Source organism: Garra rufa, chromosome 14 (genome assembly GCF_049309525.1).
Source record: "Garra rufa chromosome 14, GarRuf1.0, whole genome shotgun sequence".
Taxonomy (NCBI): domain Eukaryota; kingdom Metazoa; phylum Chordata; class Actinopteri; order Cypriniformes; family Cyprinidae; genus Garra; species Garra rufa.
Genome location: NC_133374.1, coordinates 4,775,997 through 4,792,590, shown reverse-complemented (window position 1 = coordinate 4,792,590; position 16,594 = coordinate 4,775,997). Strand labels below are relative to the sequence as shown.

Here is a 16,594-nt window from a genome sequence, read left to right as displayed (position 1 = left end):
TAAAATAAAAATAAATTAGAGCTACAAAGAAATATTTTTATAAACTATTAAAAAATTTTCAGTAAAAGAAATAAAGATTAAATAAATTGTAATTATTAGATGAAAAATACAAACTAAAAAAAATGAATAAAAATTAAAGTTACAAAGAATTATTGTAAAAACTATTAAAATCATTTTTTATAACTGATATAAAACAAAATAGAAAAAATAAATTACTTTATATTTGTATAAAGAATATAAAGCCTATTTTTAGTAATATTAATGAAAAATTGTAAAATTCATGCATCCAGATTTTGTGTAATGTTTATTTTTCTCAATAATAGGAATTACAAAAAGTATTGTAATACACTTTTTCCTCATTTAAATTATAAGCTGTAATACTATACACAAGTTAAATAAATAGATAAATAATGTTATTTTGAAAAAGTTATAGATAAATATAAGAAATAATAATAATATTAATTTAATAAATATATAAAATGATTTTTATTTGTATTTTCCCCCATTACAACAGCTCTATGAATACATTTTTTATAACATTCTCCTTTGCTCAGCAAGGCTGCATTTATTAAAAACACATGCCTGATTCAAGAAGGGGGTCTTAAAAATGGCCAAAGAATATTATTTTACTAACTTTAAGTTAAATTGTGCTTTGTTGGTAGGCTATAATGTCTACTAGAATGTAAAAAATGTCAGTGTTAAGTAAACATTTTAAAATTGTTTTGTAATTTATCTTTTTCTTTGAAAAGCAAGACAAAACTGTAAAAAGCAAATAATTTCATTTATGCAATTGAGAAAAAAAATGGCAAAATACATAGGTAAAAAAGACGAAAAAAAAAACGTTTTCGATAATCGCCCCAGTGTGTAATTTTGTTCGGCCTCTGCCAAGAATTTTAATTTCGGTGCATCCCTAAATATCATAGTCAATTATTACATTTAAAATTCATGTAATTGTTCTGAAGTTATACTTAATTCAAATAGTTAAAGAGAGAAAATACTACAAATTTCTAACAAACTATCTGGATGCATTATAGTAATGTGAATTTGTCAGGAAATGTGCTTAATTGTCACAATATTGTGAAAAATCTTAATAGGTTCTTAATGCAAGATACAATGTAATAGATTTAGAAATATAATTTGACTGTATTTGGTTTGACTGACGGATCGAAATGCACAGATGCAGCAGCCTACAGCAATCCAGGTAGAGCTTGAACCTGTGTTTGCTGTGTCTCTGCCATCTGTGTGTGTGTGTGTGTGTGTGTGTGTGTGTGTGTGTGTGTGTGTGTGTGTGTGTGTGTGTGTGTGTGTGTGTGTAAGTGTGTGTGTCTATGTGTGAGTGCGTATGTATACTTGGTTACCTTGGCAACACATAATGGCTGATTTGCTGCAACAGAAATAGTTTGATGATTCATTCTGTCAGGAACCAATCAGAAGAAAGCTTGCCTTGTCACACACACACACACACACACACACACACACACACACACACACACACACACACACACACACACACACACACACAAACAAGAGACATGTTTGGTTAAATACATCGTCAGAAAGTCAGTTTTTTTTAATTTCAGTAACTTTTTTTTTCAGTAACTTTTTAATCACTCACTGAGTTTTGAGATGAACAAAAAAAGTGTTTGTATCTAACAATCTACTTCAGGCCAAATCGGAAATAACTTTGTCAGAATTTAATTAAGCAATAAGACAGAAGAGTTTGTGCTCTTGTATATTCATTTTCCTTGAGTTATCAGCTGCTGTATTAACACTTTAAATTGTGTTTTGTTTATACATTCATTTCTTTCTCTCTCTATGTGTCCATCTGTCTCTCGCTCCACGGCAATAAAAAGCTTATTCCATTAATGGAAACAACTTTATTGGCAGTCATGGTAAAGCCCCGTTGCCATGGTCCAGCCTTGATTGACAGCTGTGTTGTCACAGTAACGAAAACAGCAAGTCACTTTGCTGAAAGTGGGCTGATCATGACTTCTTACTGAGCAGGAAGTGTGTGTGTGTGTGTGTGTGTGTGTGTGTGTGTGTGTGTGTGTGTGTGTGTGTGTGTGTGTGTGTGTGTGTGTATGCATTTAAGAACAGAGCGGATGTGTATTTTCAGATCTAAAACAAGACTCAGACTTGATTCACTCGGGGAAACACATGGCTTATGTTTGGAATGGCATACTATTCATACTGTTTTTGCAGTAATTTTTTTTTACGTATGCAAATTGCATTAAACAACCATATCCAAAAATGCAATACACTCAACTTGACCTTACATTTCCGGAGTGATGAATGAACCAAAAATGCTATTACGATTTTGGTCATTTTTACAATTAACATTAATTACTGCATTAACTAACATTAACTAATAATAAGCAATATATTTATTACTAGATTTATTTATCATTTTTGTTAACATTTAGTTATACTGAAAAAATATTGGTAGGGTTTACTTTTAAACAGTAAAAATTGTGGGATGTAAAGTCAGTTTTCATAGGAAAAAAGTAAAATTGGTCAGTTATAAAGTCAGAATTTAAAGAAAAAATAAAAATTGAGATTTAAATTCAGAATTCATAGAACATAAGTAAAAATTGTGAGTTGTAAGGTTAGAATTCATAGAAGAAAAGTAAAAATTGAGATTTAAATTCAGAATTCATAGAAAATAAGTTAAAATTGTGAGTTGTAAGGTTAGAATTCATAGAAGAAAAGTAAAAATTGTGAGATTTAAAGTCATAATTTATAGAAAAAAGTAAAATTTGTGAGTTGTAAAGTCAGAAATCATAGGAAAAAAGTGCAAATTGTGAGATGTAAAGTCAGAATTCATAGAGAAAAAAGTAAAATTTGTGAATTGTAAAGTCAGAATTCAAAGAAAAAATAAAAATTGAGATTTAAATTCAGAATTCATAGAAAATAAGTTAAAATTGTGAGTTGTAAGGTTAGAATTCATAGAAGAAAAGTAAAAATTGAGATTTAAATTCAGAATTCATAGAAAATAAGTTAAAATTGTGAGTTGTAAGGTTAGAATTCATAGAAGAAAAGTAAAAATTGAGATTTAAATTCAGAATTCATAGAAAATAAGTTAAAATTGTGAGTTGTAAGGTTAGAATTCATAGAAGAAAAGTAAAAATTGAGATTTAAATTCAGAATTCATAGAAAATAAGTTAAAATTGTGAGTTGTAAGGTTAGAATTCATAGAAGAAAAGTAAAAATTGTGAGATTTAAAGTCATAATTTATAGAAAAAAAGTACAATTTGTGAGTTGTAAAGTCAGAAATCATAGGAAAAAAGTACAAATTGTGAGATGTAAAGTCAGAAATCATAGAAAAAAATTTAATTTGTAAGTTGTAAAGTAAAAATTGTGAGCTGTAAAGTCTGAATTCATCGAAAAAGTACAATTAATGAGTTGTAATGTCCAAATTCATAGAAAAAATTGTGAGATGTAAACTGAGAAGTCATAGAAAAAGAGTAACAATTGCGAGATGTAAACTGAGAATTCAGAGAAAAGTAAAAAATTGCGAGATGTAAACTCAGAATTCAGACAAAAACACAAAATGCGAGATGTAAACTCAGAATTCAGACAAACACAAAATGCGAGATGTAAACTCAGAATTCAGACAAACACAAAATGCGAGATGTAAACTCAGAATTCAGACAAAAACACAAATTGCAAGATGTAAACTTAGAATTCATATTAAAAACAGTAAAAATTGCGAGATGTAAACTCAGAATTCAGACAAAAACACAAAATGCGAGATGTAAACTCAGAATTCAGACAAACACAAAATGCGAGATGTAAACTCAGAATTCAGACAAACACAAAATGCGAGATGTAAACTCAGAATTCAGACAAAAACACAAATTGCAAGATGTAAACTTAGAATTCATATTAAAAACAGTAAAAATTGCGAGATGTAAACTCAGAATTCATAATAAAACAGTAAAAATTGTTAGATGTAAACTTAGAATTCATAATAAAAAAGTATAAATTGCAAGTTGTAAACTCAGAATTCAGACAAAAACAAATTGCGAGATGTAAACTTAGAATTCATAATAAAAACGGTAAAAAATTGTGAGATGTAAACTCAGAATTCAGACAAAAACACAAATTGCGAGATGTAAACTGAGAATTCATATTAAAAACAGTAAAAATTGTGAGATGTAAACTCAGAATTCATAATAAAACAGTAAAAATTGTTAGATGTAAACTCAGAATTTACAAATGTCACAAACTAAGAAGTAAAGAGTGAACACATCTGCATTAGTAGAACCATTCATGTTTATATAAATATATATATGGATGTATTCTGTTTTTTATTTTTTATTATGGATGTATATTATATGTATTTTTGTTTTTGATTATTCTGCTCTATACAGTGCTTTGGCAATATGTACCCAAGTATGTCATGCCAATAAAGCAATATGAATTGAATTGAATAGAAAACAATTGCGAGATGTAAACTCAGAATTTATATAAAAAAATTTGCAAGGTATAAACTGAAAATTCTTAGAAAAAAGTAAAAATTGCAAGATGTAAACTTTGAATTCATAAAAAAAGTAAAAATTGTGAGTTGCAAACTCAAAATTTATAAAAAAAAAAAAGGTCTAATGGTTAGAGAGTCGGACTTGTAACCTAAAGGTTGTGGGTTTGAGTCCCAAATCTGGCAGGGATTGTAGATGGGGATTGTGAATGTCCAGCATTGGGATGGGTTAAATGCAGAGCACAAATTCCAAGTATGGGACACCATACTTGGCCACACTTCATGTCATTGAGTGTTTCTGTTTAGATTAAACCATAACCGTTTGTTATATCAGATTTCTCTACGAGTGGGTTGCTAACCAACAAGAAGTCACAGATCTGTTCTAATAGGAAACAACAATGCTAAATACATAAATAAGTAATAAAACACAATTAACCATATAATTGTGCATCGTAAAGACAGCAAAATAAATACACTTATAACCTTTTAAAAGGGAGGGTGACATAAAACTGGCATGAATTTATCTGTCACTAGCTTAGTCAAACTAGACAGATGAAAACTATAATATTGCCCATATATTTATTTATTGTAAATATATATTAATTAATAATTATTAATAAATAAATAAATATATATATATATATATATATATATATATATATATTTGTCCTATTATATCAAATATTATATATATACAGTACAGACCAAAAGTTTGGACACACCTTCTCATTCAGGTGTGTCCAAACTTTTGGTCTGTACTGTAGATATGAATACAACTGAAAAAACAACTGAAAAATAGCAAATAGCAAATAGTGGAGCTCTGCAGCCACCTACTGGTAAAAGTTATTTGTAGTTGTTTTTTTTTTACTTTTAAAACTGGATTTTCCAAAAGATGGGCAAAAATCTTACACTAAACCATGTGAAATTATCCATGTTATCCCCATGAATTAAAGTTAGAAATGTGGGTCTTTTATAAAGTGAATTTTACATAAAAAAGCAGTTTTTGTATAAAAACCCATTTAAAAAATATTTATTTATTAATTTATATATATTTATTATTATTATTTATTATTCATTTGAATGAGAAGGTGTGCCCAAACTTTTGGTCTGTACTGTATATGTATTACAATGTAAAATAATAATTCTGGTATGATAGATAATTCATGGTGTCTCGGTGCAAAAGTAGTGTATGGTGAGGTCTTTCATACAGTGTCTCAGTGGAATGATGTGTGTTTTGGTAAATGGTAAATCAATCTGTTTGTGACCTGTAGACCCACAGGCTACTCCAGCCTCTCTCTCTTCTTCTGTGTTTCTGATTAATAGCTCTGTTTCTATTATAGTCCCAGAGTGATTTTATTAAAGTTAACTGTGTTTAGAGCGCACGACAGAACCCATCAGCCCAAACAAATCTGTGTGTTATATGAGGTCATCACACCGCTGGGCCCACAGTGATGATGTCAGCTTACAGCTCTGATCCATCAATCACTGCTTATTAATCAATACGTAACAAATCACTCCTACCTTGCAGAGGAGAACAGATGTCCAGTTTGATGGTAGAAAACTCCATGTATCTTATTCAAGAGCTGAAAAAAAAGGATTCTATAAATATATCAGGAAGTCATGACAACTGAGTTTTTACATTACTTTAACTGTTACAACCAAGTTGATTATACCTATATATATCGATATGTATTGTATGACAGAGATTTAGTGGCATGTAAAAAAAAAAATAGAAGATTACGAGATTAAAGTCGAAATCTTCCAAAAAAATGTTTTTTTTTAAAAAATAAAGTCGAAATGTTTCGAGAATTGTCGAAATAATGAGAATAAAGTTGAAATATTCTGAGAATAATTTGAAATTACGAGAATAAAGTCAAAATATTTCGAAAATAAAGTCGAAATTACAAAAAGTCAAAATGTTTTGAGAATAAAGGCAATTTTTTTAAAATAAAATCGAAATTATGAGAATAAAGTCTAAATATTTCTAGAATAAAGTTAAAATGTTTTGAGAAAAAAGTCGAAATGTTTAAAGTCAAGAAAACTCAAAATGTTTCGAGAATTGTCTAAATTATGAGAATAAAGTCGAAATATTCTGAGAATAAAGTTGAAATTACGAGAATAATATCAAAATATTTCGAAAATAAAGTCGAAATTACAAAAGGTCTAAATGCTTTCGAGAATAAAGTCGAAATATTTTGAGAATAAAGTCGGAATTTTTCGAAAATTAAATCTAAATTATGAGAATAAAGTCGAAATATTTCTAGAATAAAGTTGAAATGTTTAGAGAATAAAGTCGAAATGTTTAGTCTAGAAAACTCAAAATGTTTTGAGAATTGTCTAAATTATGTGAATAAAGTCGAAATATTTCGAAAATAAAGTCGAAATTACAAAAAGTCGAAAAGTTTCGAGAATAAAGGCAGAATTTTTTTTAAATAAAATCGAAATTATGAGAATAAAGTCTAAATATTTCTAGAATAAAGTTAAAATGTTTTGAGAATAAAGTCGAAATGTTTAAAGTCAAGAAAACTCAAAATGTTTCGAGAATTGTCTAAATTATGAGAATAAAGTCGAAATATTCTGAGAATAAAGTTGAAATTACGAGAATAATATCAAAATATTTCGAAAATAAAGTCGAAATTACAAAAGGTCTAAATGTTTTCGAGAATAAAGTCGAAATATTTTGAGAATAAAGTTGGAATTTTTCGAAAATAAAATCTAAATTATGAAAATAAAGTCTAAATATTTCTAGAATAAAGTTGAAATGTTTAGAGAATAAAGTCGAAATGTTTAGTCTAGAAAACTCAAAATGTTTTGAGAATTGTCTAAATTATGTGAATAAAGTCGAAATATTTCGAAAATAAAGTCGAAATTACAAAAAGTCGAAAAGTTTCGAGAATAAAGGCAGAATTTTTTTTAAATAAAATCGAAATTATGAGAATAAAGTCTAAATATTTCTAGAATAAAGTTAAAATGTTTTGAGAATAAAGTCGAAATGTTTAAAGTCAAGAAAACTCAAAATGTTTCGAGAATTGTCTAAATTATGAGAATAAAGTCGAAATATTCTGAGAATAAAGTTGAAATTACGAGAATAATATCAAAATATTTCGAAAATAAAGTCGAAATTACAAAAGGTCTAAATGTTTTCGAGAATAAAGTCGAAATATTTTGAGAATAAAGTCGGAATTTTTCGAAAATAAAGTCTAAATATTTCTAGAATAAAGTTGAAATGTTTAGAGAATAAAGTCGAAATGTTTAGTCTAGAAAACTCAAAATGTTTTGAGAATTGTCTTAATTATATGAATAAAGTCGAAATATTTCGAAAATAAAGTCGAAATTACAAAAAGTCGAAATGTTTCGAGAATAAAGTAATATTTTGAGAATAAAGTCAAAATTACGAGAATAAAGTCTAAATGTTTTGAGAATAAAATCTAAATAACGACAATATATTACAATTTTTTCGAGAATAAAGTCAAAATATTTTGAGAATAAAGTTGAAATATTTCTAGAATAAAGTTGAAATGTTTTGAGGATAAAGTCGAAATGTTTCAAGCACAAAGTTGAAATATTATGAGAATAAAGTTGAAATATTACAAGAATAAAGTTAAAATATTTCTAGAATAAAGTCAAAATATTTCGAAAATAAAGTCGAAAATACAAACGTCGAAATGTTTCGAAAAATAAAGTCATAATATTTTGAGAATTAAGTCGAAATTACTACAATAAAGTCTAAATGTTTTCGAGAATAAAGTCAAAATATTTAGAGAATAGTCAGAATTTTTAAAAAATAAAGTTGAAATTATGAGAATAAAGTCGAAATATTTCTAGAATAAAGTTGAAATGTTTCGAGAATAAAGTCAAAATATTTCGAGAATAAAGTTGAAATGTTTCGAGTAAAGGCAAAATTACAGTATGAGAATAATGTTTAAAGTTGAGAAAAGTCAAACTGTTTTGAGCATAGTCGAAATGTTTTAAGAATAAAGTTTAAATATTTTGAGAACGTAGTTGAAATTACGATAATTAAGTAAAAATGTTGAGAATAAAATAGAAATTACGAGAATAAGTTTAAATATTTCGAGAATAAAGTCAAAATATTTTGAAAATAAAGTCAAAATTACAAAAATAAAGTTAAGTTAAAATATTTAGAGAATAAACATTTTTATTTTATTTTGACCTTATTCTCGTAGTATTTCGACTTTATTCTCGTACTATTTTGACTTTATTCACGTAATATTTCAACTTTATTCTCATAGTATTTCGACTTTAGAATCATAATATTTCGACTTTATAATCGTAATATTTTGAATTTATTCTCATAATATTCCAAATTTATTCTCATAGTATTTGGACTTCATTCTCGTAATATTTTGACTTTATTCTCGTAATTTTTTTTACTTTATTCTCACAATTTCGACTTTATTCTTGAAATATTACGACCGTAATCTCGTAATCTTTGTTTTTTGTTTTGTTTAACGTGCCACTAAAACGTCATGGTAGTATTGTGACAAGTGAAGTGCAAAAAGTAATTTTACCAGTTTGGATTCTACTTATGTGGCATCACACTATGTAGCTCCACCCACAATGGAATTCCATTGGTTGCTGCACCACATAGCAGTGCATTCTGATTGGCTGTGTATTTCATCACTTTTCACAGTACTTCACTTTAAATAGGAAAAGAAAAATGACTCCCGAAACTTACATAAGCCATGTTGTCAGTGTAAGGAAGGGGAAGCTGGAATAGTTTGGATGACTATAATAAATGGAGAGTCCACACAGTTGAGCTCAATTATTTCTGTCTAAAGATGATTTCAAACATTCATCAGAATATGAAAGACTGATAACGTAACGTAAGTGTGTATTAGCGTGGGCTGCCAAAAGGTCAGGTCGACTGGTGTGTTAAATTTAGACGGTTTAACAGAGGGACATCAGTGTTAGAGCAGACTGTACCATGTTTTCATCACACCCTGAAGGTTGTTAAGAAACACACATACACACACACTCTTAAAAACATGAGTCTCAGACACCTCAAGGCTGTGTTAAAAAAGATCCGCTCTTCTTATTCCCCAAAGGACAAGCAACTATAACATTCACAGAACACAAGACTGTAAAAACGGCCTTTTTTAACACCGAAACACAGACAGAGAGACGTCTCTGATGCCACTGAAGTCAGACATGAAACGCTTTTCACAACTCATTTTACCCTGATGTAATTCTGAGAGAAAAGAGACGCTCGATAAGAAGAAAATGTAGGACAAGACTTGATTCTATCGTGAAAATGAGCATTATTAGCAAAATAGAGTCTGATTGGATGAGTTAGGAAATGTGAAGAGACCAATTCTCGTAGTATTTCGACTTTATTCTCATAATTTTTCAACTTTATTCTCGTAGTATTTAGACTTTATTCTCGTAATATTTAGACTTTATTCTCCTAATATTTCAAATTTATTCTCCTAATATTTCAAATTTATTCTCTTAATATTTTGACTTTATTCTCCTAGTATTTCAACTTTATTCTCGTAATATTTCGACTTTATTCTCATAATATTTCGACTTTATTCTCGTAATATTTAGACTTTATTCTCGTAATATTTAGACTTTATTCTCCTAATATTTCAAATTTATTCTCCTAATATTTCAAATTTATTCTCCTAATATTTTGACTTTATTCTCCTAGTATTTCAACTTTATTCTCGTAATATTTCGACTTTATTCTCATAATATTTTGACCTTATTCTCGTAATATTTAGACTTTATTCTCCTAATATTTCAAATTTATTCTCCTAATATTTCAAATTTATTCTCCTAGTATTTCAACTTTATTCTCGTAATATTTCGACTTTATTCTCATAATATTTTGACTTTATTCTCGTAATATTTAGACTTTATTCTCGTAACATTTCGACTTTATTCTTGTAGCATTTCGACTTTATTCTCGTAATATTTCGACTTTATTCTCATAATATTTTGACTTTATTCTCGTAATATTTAGACTTTATTCTTGTAGCATTTCGACTTTATTCTCGTAATATTTCAACCTTATTCTCATAATATTTAGACTTTATTCTCATAATATTTAGACTTTATTCTCATAATATTTAGACTTTATTCTCCTAATATTTCAAATTTATTCTCCTAATATTTCAAATTTATTCTCCTAATATTTTGACTTTATTCTCCTAGTATTTCAACTTTATTCTCGTAATATTTCGACTTTATTCTAATAATATTTTGACTTTATTCTCGTAATATTTCAACTTTATTCTCATAATATTTAGACTTTATTCTCGTAATATTTAGACTTTATTCTCGAAGTATTTAGACTTTATTCTTGTAATGTTTCGACTTTATTATAATATTTCTGAGATATATTTCTCTAATATTTCTCTAAGAATAATTAGAATGACTGAATACAGAAAAGTTGACAACCTGGATGTATTACAGTAATTAAAAATTTGGAGGGAAAATACTGTCATTACAACAATCTCTCAATGCAAAAAATAAATAAATAAAAATTCTAATGCTTATTTGCATTTATTTATTTCATTATTTGCACTACTTTTAATTTTGGGGTGAAATGTGACTTTTCTTATTACTATTTTTTAGTATTTAATGACAGAATTTTCAATAACTACAGTTATTAAATGCAAAATAAAAAAACAGTAAAAATCTGAAATATTTTTACTATTCAAAATAACGGTTTTCTATTTGAATATATTTTAAAATGTAATTTATTCTGGTGATTTCAAAGCTGAATATTTAGCATCATTACTCCAGTCTTCAGTGTCACGTGATCCTTCAGAAATCATTCTAATATGCTGATTTGCTGCTCAAAAAAACATTTATTATTATTACCATCTTGAATTTTTTTTTCGGGTTTCTTTGATGAATAGGAGGCTCGGAAGAACAGCATTTATCTGAAGTAGAAACCTTTTGTAATATTATAAATGCCTTTATCATCACTTCTGATCAATTTAAATCATTCTTGCTTAAAAAAAGTATTAATTTCTAAAATTTCTATTTTTCTTTTAGACTCCAAGCTTTTAAATAGTGTAGTGTATAATGTAACAAAAGCTTTTTATTTCAGATAAATGCTGATTGTTGGATCTTTCTATTAATCAAAGAATCCTGAAAAAAACTGTTTTAAAACTGTTTTAAATATTGATAATAATAAATGTTTCTTAAACAGCAAATCAGCATCTTAGAATGATTTCTGATTTCATGTGACACTGAAGACCGAAGTAATGATGCTAAAGCTTCAGCTTTGATCACAGAAATAAATTACATTTTAAAATATATTCAAATAGAAAGCAGTTATTTTAAATAGTAAAAATATTTCACGATTTTTTAATGTTTTTTTAAGCCTGCATTTATTTGATTCAAAGTACAGCAAAAACAGTAAAATTTTGAAATATTTTTACTATTTAAAATAACTGCTTTCTATTTAAATATATTTTAAAATGTAATTTATTCCTGTGATTTCAAAGCTGAATTTTTAGCATCATTACTCCAGTCACATGATCCTTCAGAAATCATTCTAATATTCTGATTTGCTGCTCAAAAAACATTTATTATTATTATGTTAAAAACAGCTGAGTACAATTTCTTTTCAGGTTTCTTTGATGAATAGACAGTTCAGAGGAAAATCTGAAATAGAAATCTTTTGTAACATTATAAATGTTTTATCATCACTTTTTATCAATTATAAAGCATCCATATTATAATATATATATATATACATATATATATGGACACAGAGAAATGCCGATCTTTGGATCTTTCTATTAATCAAAGAATCCTGAAAAAATTTGATTTTAAAAAATTAATTTTAAAATTAGAAAATTAAAATGATTTCTGAAGGATCATGTGACACTGAAGACTGGAGTAATGATGCTGAAAAATTCAGCTTTGATCACAGAAATAAATCACATTTTCAAATACATTCAAATAGAAAGCAGTTATTTTAAATAGTAAAAATATTTTACAATTTTACAGTTTTGCTGTACTTTGGATCAAATCATTCCTCCTCTATACCTTCCTTTTCAATCCATCCATCCTGATCATCACTTTTACTAACTGTGGTCTGTATCTCCATGGCGACCGTCTGCCGCTGATATTCTGAGTAGAGAGTGGCGTTGAGTCTATAAATATCCGGACAGACGGTTCGTCCTGCCATTAATTGATCTGTCGATGAATCAGACAGTAAATGATGATGGAGGATTAGCATCTGACAGCGTAAAGCACTCTTTAAACAATAAATGCTCAACAGGTCCTGTGAGACACAGAGATGGATGCTTTTCAAACAGGTCTTTTATCAACATTTTACAAACACAGTCGTACACTGAGTTTCTGAGAAAGACGGTTATGACAGAAACACCTGAGTGACGGTTAAAAGAGAAGCGCAGGAACAGACTGTTTGATCCTACAGTCGAAAACTAGAGTATGTCATTCATAGAAAGCGACAGACAATGCAACGTTATAAACTTACATCAAAGAAGCGACAGGCAAACTCTCTCTGTGTGTGTGTTCTGGAATAAATGATGTGCTCGACGCCTTTGAAGATTAAACACTGACTACTGTAGTCTCTCTCTTTCATTCGCACTCAGGAAAACATGATAAAATGTGTTTATTATTGAAGTTAAATCTTAGAAAAACCTGTCAAGAACATATTCAGATTTTTAAAATCAAAAGGAAAAAAAGATGAAAGAAAAAATATATTTTGTATGAAGGACAGTTAATCCTGTTATAAGGAGTCTGGCATTTCATCAGTATATAATATAACAATGCAAGTTAATAAAAACAGTGAAATTTTGAAATATTTTTACTATTTAAAATAAGTGCTTTCTATTTGAATATATTTTAAAATGTATTTCTGTGATCAAAGCAATGTTTTACATTTTTAGCATCATCAATCTAGTCTTCAGTGTCACATGATCCTTTAGAAATGATAGAAATTAATGCTTTTTTATTTAGCAAGTAGGGCGTATCGCATCAGTAAAGCCGGTTCTGTGATTAGTAGTAAATCTCCATCACGTGCGTTCAGATGGCGCGGTATTTAAAACACTGAAAAGCTACGCAATATCGCGTTCAAAATCGAATGCGATTCATCCGCGATTTTGAACGCGATATTGCGTAGCTATTCAGTGATCTATGGCTCAGTGTTTTAAATACCGCGCCATCTGAACGCACGTGATGGAGATATATTGCCCAGCTCTATTAGCAAGGATGCTTTAAATTGATCAAAGGTGGTAATAAAGACATTTATAATGTTACAAAAGATTTCTATTTCAGATTAATGCTGTTCTTCATCAAAAAAAAAAACTGGAAAAATTCTACTCAGCTGTTTTCAGCAATAAAAATAATAATAAATGTTTTTCGAGCAGCAAATCAGAATATTAGAGTGATTTATGAAGTATCATGTCATGACTGGAGACTGGAGTAATGATGCTGAAAATGTAGCTTTATAAATTGCAGGAATAAATTACATTTTTGGTTTTTGCTGTACTTTGGATCAAATACTTTGGTGAATAGAAGAGACTTCTTTAAAAACATTAAAAATCTCACTGTTCAAAAACTTTTGATTGATAGTGTCATTAATATTTTATATTATATATTACTCATTTAAAATAAATTCCAAATAAAATAAATTATTAAATGTACTATATGTGACCCTGGACCACAAAACCAGTCTTAAGTCGCTGGGGTATATTTGTAGCAATAGCCAAAAATACATTGCATGGGTCAAAATTTTAGATTTTTCTTTTATGCCAAAAATCATTAAGAAATTAAGTAAAGTTCATGTTCCATGAAGATTTTTTGTAAAATTCCTTCTGTAAACATATCAAAATGTAATTTTTGATTTGTAATATGCATTGTTAAGAACCTAATTTGGACAACTTTAAAGGTACAACTTTATTTTCTCAGTCTTTTTGATTTTTTTGCATCCTCAGATTTCAGATTTTCAAATAGATGTATCTCAGCCAAATATTGTCCTATCCTAACAAACCATACATCAATAGAAAGCTTATTTATTGAGCTTTCATATGATGTATAAATCTCAGTTTTGTCAAATTTAAACTTATGACTGGTTTTGTGGTCCATATAGGATTATATAGGATTTCAATACTTTTTATAATACACACTGTGTATTATAAAAAGTGTTGAAATCCTATATATAGTATACACAGATATTTCTTCAACAGTCTCTCAATCAAAAATAAGTAAATAAATAATTAAATAAATAAATTAAGTAATTAAGTTAAGTTAAAAATTATTACTGTTTTTTTTTAGTATTTAATGAAGGAATTTTCAATAATGACAGTTTTTAAATGTTAAATAAAAAAACAGCAAAATTTCGAAATATTTCAATAAATTTAACCGTTTTCTATTTGAACATATTTTCAAATGTAATTCATTCCTGTGATCAAAATAAAATTTCTGCATCATTACTCCAGTCTTATGATCCTTCAGAAATAATTCTAATATGCTGCTTTGCCAGTCAAAAAACATTTTTTATTATTATTATTATGTTGAAAACAGCTGAGTAGAATTTTTCAGGTTTCTTTGATGAATAGAAAGTTCAGAAGAACAACATTCATCTGAAATAAAAATCTTCTGTAACATTATAAATGTCTTTATCATCACTTTTAAACAATTTAAAGCACCCTTGCTAAATAAAAGTATTAATTTCTTGAATTTCTTTTTATTTCAGATAAATGCTGATCTTTGGATCTTTCTATTCATCAAATAATTCTGAAAAAAATTTACTCAACTGTTTCAAATCAGCATATTAGAATGATTTCTGAAGGATCATGTGACACTGAAGACTGAAGTAATGATGCTGAAAATTCAGCTTTGATCACAGAAATAAATTACATTTTAATATATATTCAAATACAAAGAAGTTCTTTTCAATAGTAAAAATATTTCTAAATTTTACTGTTGTTGCTGTACTTTGGATCAAGTCTGTGCAATTTTTTCTTCTCAATTTATTCCTGTGCTTTTTTTTTTTTTTGACTCTAGTCCTTTAGAAATCATTCTAATATTCTGATTTCAAAAAAACAGCCAAGTAGAATTTTTCAGGTTTCTTTGATGAGCAAAGTTCAGAAAAACAGCATTTATCTGAAACAGAAATCTTTTGCAACATTATAAATGTCCACTTTTGATCAATTTAAAGCATCCTTGCTAAATAAAAGCATTGATTTCATCATTTCTGGAGGATCATGTGACACTGAAGACTGGAGTAATGATGCTGAAAATTCAGCTTTGAAATGTTTTTTTTCTTTCTTAGTTGCTGATGTTGTTTGTCTTGTTCTTTTCTGAGTTATGCAGTATGTTCTTTGCGCAGTTACCGTAGATGACACTGAACTGTCTCTCTCTCTCTCTGTGTGTGTGTCTCAGTTTGTTCACAGTATTCGCGAGGAGTGTTTGCGATCTTCGGCCTGTATGACAAGCGTTCGGTCCACACTCTGACGTCGTTCTGCAGCGCGCTGCACATCTCTCTGGTGACGCCCAGTTTTCCAGCCGAGGGCGAGACGCAGTTCGTGCTTCAGCTGCGGCCGTCCATCCGCGGGGCGTTACTGAGCCTCCTGGACCATTACGACTGGAACCGCTTCGTATTCCTCTACGACACTGACAGAGGTAACAAACACATTTGTTACTAAACTCAACAGGGCATTATTATCAAACATTAAGAGCTGTTTTGGGGTTGATTAAATACTTCCTGGCGTCTCGGTTTAATGATCTGTTTGTTTGAGCGGCCCGACTTGTCAACTTCTGACTAAAACTGTCTTTGCAGACAGAGAGCAGAGATGAATGAGCTGTAGGAGTGTTGCAGAGAACCTTAAAGAAAGGATCATTAATTTTGCAGTTCGGCTTGTTACATTCAAATTTAAGCCATTTTAGATAGAAAAGTGAGGAAATAGCTTGGGCAGAAATAGATTTAACATTATAAGCATTAAGATGCAAGACGTAACATAGCTTGTGTTTGCATATAATGTAAAGTTAATAAGATTGTGACTGTTTTTTAATACTAATCCCACTGAAATACCCAGCATGCACAGGGAAAAACTGAATTAAGAGACCATTTAAATGATGTTACACATTCAGGGTTATTCTTGAAAG

The 16,594-nt window shown here is 28.6% G+C and overlaps 1 protein-coding gene across 1 annotated transcript in view; it reads right to left on the bottom strand.

Moving 5' to 3' along the window:
* Nucleotides 1-12,647, bottom strand: part of gria4a (glutamate receptor, ionotropic, AMPA 4a) — a 103,153-nt gene extending 90,506 nt beyond the window's left edge. The window contains exon 1 of the mRNA XM_073818285.1: nucleotides 12,506-12,647. Within this exon, the coding sequence (XP_073674386.1) occupies nucleotides 12,506-12,647 (142 nt within the window). The remainder of the gene's footprint in view (nucleotides 1-12,505) is intronic.
* Between the last annotated feature and the right edge of the window lie 3,947 nt (nucleotides 12,648-16,594).